Source organism: Halichoeres trimaculatus, unplaced genomic scaffold (assembly GCF_033239565.1).
Source record: "Halichoeres trimaculatus isolate MK-OKI-2021-1 unplaced genomic scaffold, fHalTri1.1 fHalTri1_scaffold_22, whole genome shotgun sequence".
Classification (NCBI taxonomy): domain Eukaryota; kingdom Metazoa; phylum Chordata; class Actinopteri; order Labriformes; family Labridae; genus Halichoeres; species Halichoeres trimaculatus.
Genome location: NW_027437200.1, coordinates 17,086,494 through 17,095,010, shown reverse-complemented (window position 1 = coordinate 17,095,010; position 8,517 = coordinate 17,086,494). Strand labels below are relative to the sequence as shown.

At 39.4% G+C, this 8,517-nt stretch overlaps 1 protein-coding gene across 2 annotated transcripts; it reads right to left on the bottom strand.

The window, feature by feature from the left end:
• Positions 1-72: 72 nt before the first annotated feature.
• Positions 73-6,904, bottom strand: shbg (sex hormone-binding globulin). 2 transcript variants are annotated; one of them, XM_074698950.1, is made up of 9 exons: positions 5,467-6,904; positions 4,957-5,231; positions 3,734-3,831; positions 3,176-3,365; positions 2,837-2,995; positions 1,104-1,260; positions 863-996; positions 545-755; positions 73-372 (listed from the first exon to the last, which is right to left on the bottom strand). In XM_074698950.1, the coding sequence occupies exons 2-9, from the start codon at positions 5,044-5,046 to the stop codon at positions 236-238; spliced, it is 1,176 nt and encodes a 391-aa protein (XP_074555051.1). In that variant the 5' UTR covers positions 5,047-5,231; positions 5,467-6,904; the 3' UTR covers positions 73-235. The 2 variants fall into 2 exon arrangements, with proteins under 2 accessions (XP_074555051.1, XP_074555052.1); XM_074698951.1 differs by having other exon boundaries at positions 75-372; positions 4,957-6,902.
• Between the last annotated feature and the right edge of the window lie 1,613 nt (positions 6,905-8,517).

The window sequence follows — 8,517 nt, the reverse complement described above, 5'->3', positions numbered from 1 at the left end:
GACCATTTTAATTAAAATTTCTTTTTATTTAGAAACATACAAGCACAAAAAATCCCAAAAGTAGAACATCTCTCAACTTTATAGGCAAAATCGGAGAATGCCATTTGTTGCTTGTAAAGGGAAACTTTTGCTTAAATGGGTAAACTTTTTGACATTTTTTTAACGGAACAAAAAAAATATTCTTAAAGTCATCCTTGGAGGAAGCATACTCCGCATAACGTGTATGTATACTTCTTTAAGTAGGGCAGCTGTGAGAGGAGATTGACTGGCGTTTGATGGCTAAATCCAAGTCCAAATCCTGCCCCTGAACCTGGATCTTCTCTAGACAGCCTGTCAGAAACTGGGGGTCGTGGGCATTGTCCTCATCGTTACCTAAAAAGAGAAAAACAGCATTGAGGGGACACTAGTAGCCAGGATTTGCTAAAATACTCATATTTTTATGACTCTGTTGTGACTTTGTAACACTGCCTGTGAAACTAATCCCTCAATAAAAGGAGCTTTAATTCCAAAAAGAAACATTGAAAATGATTTTTGTTTTTCTCACCCAAGAGTCCACCAAAAGCAATCTGAGCCTCCGTCCAGAAAGTTGAAAAGGCAGATTCTGAGTCTCCCCAACTCACATTGAACGAAGTACTCAAAGACATATCAACACGGCTGCAATTTACAGACACCATATCAGGCAGAAAAGTCACCCCCATTCTATCAAAGGTAGTCTTTTCTGTGATCCCCATTGGATAATGAAACACTCTTAACTCCTGCAAAGAGAAACAGAAGAAAAAGATTTTCATATAAATCAGTGGATGAATTCAAAGTGACCTCCCTCACAGTGCCATGGGCAGTTTTTTTGTGTGTGTGTGCACACCTTTGCCGTTTTATTAAACGAAGCGGAAGAAATCTCGCCCTTAGGAGACTTGATGCTGAAAATGGTCCCGTCTATGTTGGAGAAATCTGCCCAAACCTCAAATGTAACCCCACCGTCTGCCTTAATGGGGAAAACTGAAGGACAAAAGAAGAACTCACAAATGTTTCTGAGAAATGTGAATAAAGTAATTCTAGCTGCAGACCAAGAATGCATCATCATTGATCAAGCCCAGTGTCCTCACCTGAAGTGTTGAAAAGGGCCAACCCTGTGCCAGGGAAGTAGCTGCCAGGTTTCACATCTTGGTAACAGGGCCAGAGCTCCTCTACCTCAGTCTCCCAAGGCTCAGTAAGGTCCAGCCAGCTGCCATCCCGCACACAGCCATCCAACTGGGGCTGGAACTGGAGAATGCATTATTAAGAAAAAAGGGTTAAAGAGCAGCAACAAATTGTTTGGACAGAAACTTTTTATGGTGTTTTTACTACACATTCTATCACTGTGTCGCTGTTCTGTTTGTGCTGTACAGTCCCCGGCTGTTGAACCTACTATCTCCCCTGTTACTAAAAATAACTGATCAAATGTTGACATGAAGTCAAGCTGCAAAAGTATTTCTGATCATAGTGACCAGAGTGCAAAGCATGGTGAGTCAAAACACAATAAAGACTAAACATCCACCAACATTAACAGTCAGAGTTGCTAAAGTCAGGACCTTTAAAATCTTTAAAGAGAGAGCCATTAATCTTTTCAACATGATTTGAATTGGGGTAGTATTTTAATGTTTAGTTTTTTTAACTTGGTGTGATATGCAATGCAGTAGATGTGATATGACACAAAAACATGTAACAATACATGACGAAACACGATAAAATGTGATGCACTGCATTATGAGGAAGTGCTAAAAGTTGCTGATCCATGAGAATCCACTTGAGGCTGGCTGCAGAAAAGACCGGGAAACCATGTACACAGCAAGTCAGAAAAAACAACAACAGACTATTACGGCATTAAAAAGAATATTTACAGTCTAAAATTTTAGTTTTGCTATCAGCACACACTGTACAGTGAGTGTTTTTTTTAACTCAGCGGTTAAGATAATGACAGGACTGTCTGATTGTCCAATCAGAGACATAGCTCAGCTCATGTGACCGACAGGAGCCCTATAACAGCTGTAAAGGAAGCTCAAAGCCTGCGTCATATCCAGTATGGCACCATTACTCTGCATCAAGAACAGACGGGTTACGTCACGGAGACTACATCCATATTTTATACAGTATATCCACCATAGACTGTCTATAGAGTGGACAGCGTGGCTCGGCCATTTATCTTTGTACGGTTTTGAAGCCAAAATACCCCGTCACAGGCGCCGTCACAGATGGGACTAATCTCTTCTTGGCTCTCCATCTCAACATATTTTACAATCCCTGAAAAAATACTCAAGAACAGCAGCTGTCTATCATCGTTAAACGTGACATAAAACCTTGTTTTTAACCTCTGATAACAAATGAAATCGAACCTTTTCAGAAAAAAAGAGGACTTGAATACTAGGCAGTCAAATGATATCTTCAAATCACCACAACAATCGAACGTGAGAAACATTTCTAACAGGTGTATTAATTTTTTGAAGTTTGACCACAGCCCATCTGGAATGGCTGGGGAGATGGTTTTTTGACCTATACTGCCACCAGCCACCAGGGGGAGCAGTTTTTGTGGTGACCTCACTTTGAGCCGAGCAAGCGGACCTCCATTTTTTTCACAGTCTATGATATCTGGATGAGATGTGCTGGGGTATAATGCAGTATAATGTGATTAGACGCAATAGGATGTGATAGAATGGGATACGATGGGATACGATGGGATACAATGAGATGGAATATGAAGTCAGGAGGACAAATCATCACTTTGCTTTGTAAATCACTCCAACTCAAAACAATTCAGTCAGAAAGAGGATAATTTTTAAGGTCCAAGGGTGGCACACTTTACCTGAACTATCAACTTTTCTGTGTCGATCAGCACCCCACCCAGGGCCAGACGCAGTTCACCTGAAAGAGCCTCCTCTGTCTTGGACAGCATACCCACCACCAGTCCACCAGAGTCATCCACGTCTAGGATCACAAACTTCCCTTCGTTGCTCACCTCCAGCTTGGTGACACCAGGAGCACAAGAAGAAATTTACAGTTTCCAAGTTGATACATGATTTCCACCAAACTATACAACAGTAAAAAGATTCTTCCTCTTATGTTTCCCCAAATAACATTTCTGAGGGGAACCAGAAACACTTTAGGAAACTATCCCTTGACTGAAACTATACAGGGGACTCACTGTGTGCCATTTCCCATCATCAAGCTTCGGGCCTCCTGTCACGCTGACCACCATGTCTTCTTTGCTGATCTGCATCAAAGGAAACCCGTCCTTCAGGGACAAAACAAACCAGTCCTGTCCCTTTTTGGTGTCTCCATAGAAAATTACACCTTCTGGGTCAAAGGTCCGTAACTGAAAGGATGATTTGATGCTGCAAAAACAAAAAAACAGACCAGTCTGATTCTCTAAGTCTTAATTGTAGAGATGGAGGTCAAAAAGAGACGAAAAGGTTCCTGTTTTTTAATCCTTTTCTCTGGGCTCACGTGTGAAGTCTTAACACTGAGCTACAATAATTAGCATCTGACAGAGGGTTAGAGAACAGTGTGTTCCAGGGAAAAAGGCTGAGTAATGAGGGGTTACATGACATGTGTGAATAAAAACACAGAAACCAGAGGAAACAAGTCTTCAAACCTAAATTTTGAAACGTGTCAGAGTCTTTTTTTAGCCTCATTTTCTGCTGGATATTCAGCGAGCAGCTGATGCTTAGCCTACATAATGCATCAGCTCCTGCTGACGTACCTTCTGATCTCACTGAGGTTGATTGTTGTGTGGATCAGCGGCCTCCAGATGTCTCTCTCCTGGCCCAGATTGACGGTGGCGCTACCTGATACTTCTTTCTAAAAGACACAGTGTTGATAAATGACTCATTCAGCACTGAATTGAATTTAAGGTCTTCATTCTGCATGTTTCACATTCATTAAACACCTGATTTGGAGTTTTATGACGGTGATTTAAACCATTTAAACGGTGAAGTCATTGAAAGGAGAGATATTTGGCATCTTGTTGCAGTGAATGGTTTGATAATCAGGGAACTAAATAGGGAAGAAGTTAGTCAGTCTGGTCAAAACGTCTGGCGGTGGTGGGATTATTTGTCCGCCCACAAACAGAACAAAGTTCCAAGTCTGGACAAATGATCAGACGAGTCTGGTAACTCATCTCTAGGAAACCTGCACAGGGGCTGTTGGCCTGAACCATTTTCTAATAAGCTAAGTTTTATCTATTCTATAGATACAAAAAACTTCACCCACATGAATTCTGAATTGACTAAATCCAAAATAGTCTTTAAAATAAATCTAGAGGTTTTTATATTAACTGTAACATTACTGTTTTTGTAACATTACATTATTGTCTTATTTATAGATTGATCTTATTCATCTAAATCAGTCAAATTTATGCTTTATAGTTATTATTTTTTTTATTGCTTCGGTCTACCTTTCCTTTGTATGAATGGGAGTTGTTTTCTTTCATTCATATAAAAAGTAAGAAAACAAAAAACAAACATAGGAAAACATTCAGCATCATAAAGTGCCTTAATGTGACCTCTTTTTTTCAGAGATTTTTCTCCGCTTCACATTTTTAAATAGCAAAGAGTTTCCAAATTAGTTCATGTTTTTGTACCAAAATTTTAGGCAGCACTGTAGAACTTTCTGAAAATTCAGAAGTTAAATAAACAAACAAAAAAACACTGACCATTTTTTCTATTTATGTCCAATGAGTTAATAACTATAATGTGGCACTCAAAAAGTAAAACCATGCTTTACATTATTTTTTCTGTGTGTTGATATACTACTGCTCCATTGATCATTGATCCAAATACAATTAAATCATGTTTATGGAACCCTCCTCTTCTTAAAGGTACAGCGCTATTTTTAACATGCTGCTGGTTACACAGATGTTAAGAAGAGCTTTTTAACACAACATGAAACACATATGTGTTACAGTGACTTCACAGGTGAACATACCTTACCGGCACTGTTTCCCTGAATCTCAGCCCCCCATCCGAGCAGAGCGAGCAGCACTCCACCTGTTAATGCTCTCCAGAACACAGCCATCCTTCAGTGCCTCAGTCCACCCAGGCCTCCCAGTGAGCAGTCTCTCGAGCCCTTGGGTGGTCTCAGACTCCAGGCTACTTTTAGGTGTCGAGGACAGCTTTGAAACAGTGTTGGTGTGTGCTGGCATACTGTCCTGGGGTCCAGAGGGCAGGTCGTTGATCCCCAGCCAAGAGTGAGGAAGAGGACTGTGGTTGTGAATGAAGACACAGGAGTGGGCAGCAGGAGGACAAAAGAAACACTTTAGAGGTTAAAATGTAATTAAAAACATCACTTAGAAGCAATTTTAATAAATTAAACTCAGCAGATAACACTGAGTCACTTCGATCAGTCTGCCAGTGTCAGTCTTTGTGATGATTCATGAAGGGAGGACACGACCAGACTGGGTGAGCGACCCCGTTCAGGCCACTGATGTGTGTTTACCCATTAGACAGGAACCTTGCTTCACCACTGCTGGATATGACTCACTGTGTGTACACACACGTGTGTGTGTGCGTGTGTGTAGAGAGGACACAGAGAGATAAGAAGTGAACACTACTTCCAGTCACCAAACATCTTTCTTTTCTGCGCTGCTGTCTGAACTCCAACCATACAGGCTCATTCGGGGAACTCTGCGACATCCAGGGTCATACTGGGAAAAGTGCAACACACAAACACACTCAGAAAGTAAACAACATGTCACTCAGCTGATTCAGAGTATTTATGAATAGTGATTTTTTTTTTCCTCCAATGGGTTTTGAGATCTAATTTTTTGGTGTCACAAACGAATAGCAGCAGTATGAACATCAACACTATCTACAGCTGCTTTCCATTTCGCAAGGAACAGTCTGTTCTGTTCGCCAAGCTTTGAAGTCTATTTGAAATAGTGGTAAAACCGTGTAACTACAACTCTCTGGTCTGCAACAATATATGCGACTGTTATTTCAACGACCACTAGGGGGAGATGCACTTAGTGAATTCAAAACAAAACAAACCAGAAGACACCACAGAAGAAGAACAATCCTCTTCTTAACACTTTTAGCAATACAGAAAATAATGTTGAAATCCTCCGAAAATTACACATATGACGTCACAATACTAATCCTTTTTTAAGCTTAAATAACATTTCGCGCGCTTTCATTATTTGCATTCTGGAACGTATAACCGTTATTTTTCATTTTCGCGGTAAAAGACGGAGATATAACGGTAGGCCTAAATCTATTTCCGGGGAGGGAAACTTTATTGACTCTTAATACTGGTTCTCTCCTCGAAAAAAGCGGCTAACCGAACATTATTCCTTTGCTAAGCTAGCTGCCAGAGAGCCCGGCGCTGTGGACAGATGTGACCCCGGTATGACTCACCCAACCCCGCCGACGAAGGAGGCTCCACCCTTTGCAAAGACGTTACGATGTATTGTCTGTTCTCCAGGGATGACAAAACTAACTGACTGCAAGGTATGGCCCTCATAGCACCAGTTAACTTTTCTAAATTCTGATGCTAGTCAGCAAAATAACAGTTTGCTAATCTGTACTTATTCATTTTATACCTAGACGGCGTTAGAATAACTGTTTTAATATGGATATTTTTAATTTCATTTGTTTATCTTGTCATTTATAGTATCTAACATAGTATTTTTTTATGATTTATTGGACATATTTTATTTATTTTCCTTTTTTTCGTCACCACTATCTTCTATATTGTTTTTGCCTTTTAGTGTTTTGCCCATCTTTGTCTGCTTTTCAAGTTGAGGATCCACTTTTTTCCAACAGCTTTGATCAAACTGAAAATAACTCATGAGTTTTTTTAAAAAAAAGATTGTCTCAACCAAGATAGAATAATCAGAATATAAACACAAAGTAATTTGTTATTGTAATAGCACTTTAAATGAGTAATTCATTTTAGATAGTTGTAACTATTTTAATTAAAACATTTTGTGTAACTTGCCATACACTGTTTATCACTGTAACAGTCTTGGTCTGTGTACCTTCCGCTCATTCAGTTTTCAATTCTGAAACGAAAATCAGAAAACAAATTTAGTGCAACTTTTTCCATTTTGATTTCTGAATCAAATATCCAACAATTATTCAATGATGCTTCTTAAAAATCACAGTAGAATTTTCTGTCTTAAATTAAAAGCCTTACATTTTAATTTGTCCATTTTTAACTTTTAATATTTACACTTTTCAGTCTGAGGCCCAGAAATAGATGAATTACCGCACAGACTGGTCCACATGTCAGGAAGGTCGCGGTGCTCGACTTGCTGTTGGTAAGGCATTAATTCCTCGTGCAATGGATTCAAACAGCTATATCCTTTTTAAAGGCAACAAAAGGCTAACGCTTAAAGAGGATGACATGATTGGAGATAAAGATTAAATCGCCAGAATATTCCAGGTAGGGAACTGCTTCCGGTTCACCCTTATCATATGGAGCGGGTATTGACATCTCCGCATTTTTACATTTTTGATACACATACATTTGATTTTTCTTTTGTATTGAGGATTTAAAAAAACACAGTAAAAGGAAAACAACACAAAATACATTTTTATGGCTTTATTTTAATGAAAAACAACCCTTTGTTTGTTTGTTTTAAATCTGCCACATTTCTTGAGAAAGGAACAATGTCTGTTCTTTCGATTTTCGTTTCAAAATTGAAAATAGACTGAACGGAAAGTACACGGACCAGTCTTGAACTACAGTTCACAGGTGCCTTAACCTGAACAGGATTTACATTATATGATCACTAGTCACAACTGGATTTGATAGACAGTGAAGTATGGATTCTTTAGGGTGAAGTGATCTGAGTGCGGTCCCTTCTTAAAAAACAAGAAGATGGCTAAAATGACAAGATTGCAGCTTCAGTTGAAGGTTACAGGAGCTTATACACAATCTATGTACACGGCTTGACTACCTTTATGAACGCCCCCAGCCCTGTGTCCTGTTGTCCTTTTACATCCATGGTGTTGCACAAGTTAATCATAGCTTACAGCCACACTGGATCAAAACAGAGCCATGGTTAATGCTATTAGTGGTGCTTGTGTTCCTTATTATGACAAGACAAAATGTCTGCTGTGAAAAAGACCCATTGAGGTTCACCAATTCAGTGCTTTACTACAGCGAAACACTGAATTAATTATTGGCAAGAGAGCACTGTGGCTTTCAGAAACAACCATCCCTGAGGCACTGAGTGTTTTCTTTTTTTAATTTTGACATTTCACGATGAATGGTTTGTGAAATGTATTCAGTTTCTGAAATTCCTTTATTTTAATTTAATTTTGTCAGAAGTAATTCATCCCTGACATCATGTTTTTTTTTTGTAAATCACAGACGAGTGAGTCACCAGGCTGACTGTTTCAGTTTACACCACTGAGCGTCACTAGAGGGAGGAGGAAGCTGTAACAAGCGATCACATGGCAGGAACCAGTGTTTTCATGACCATAAACTTAGTGAGAGGTGAATTTCCTGCTGTGAATATCACCTTCAGTAACACAACATACC

Coding starts and splice junctions, on each gene's coding strand:
- shbg (XM_074698950.1), bottom strand. CDS start 5,046: ATGGCTGTGTTCTGGAGAGCATTAACAGGTGGAGTGCTGCTCGCTCTG. Junction 1,261..2,836: donor CAGAAAAGTTGATAGTTCAG/GTAAAGTGTGCC, acceptor TGCATTCTCCAG/TTCCAGCCCCAGTTGGATGG. Junction 997..1,103: donor GGCCCTTTTCAACACTTCAG/GTGAGGACACTG, acceptor TTTGTCCTTCAG/TTTTCCCCATTAAGGCAGAC.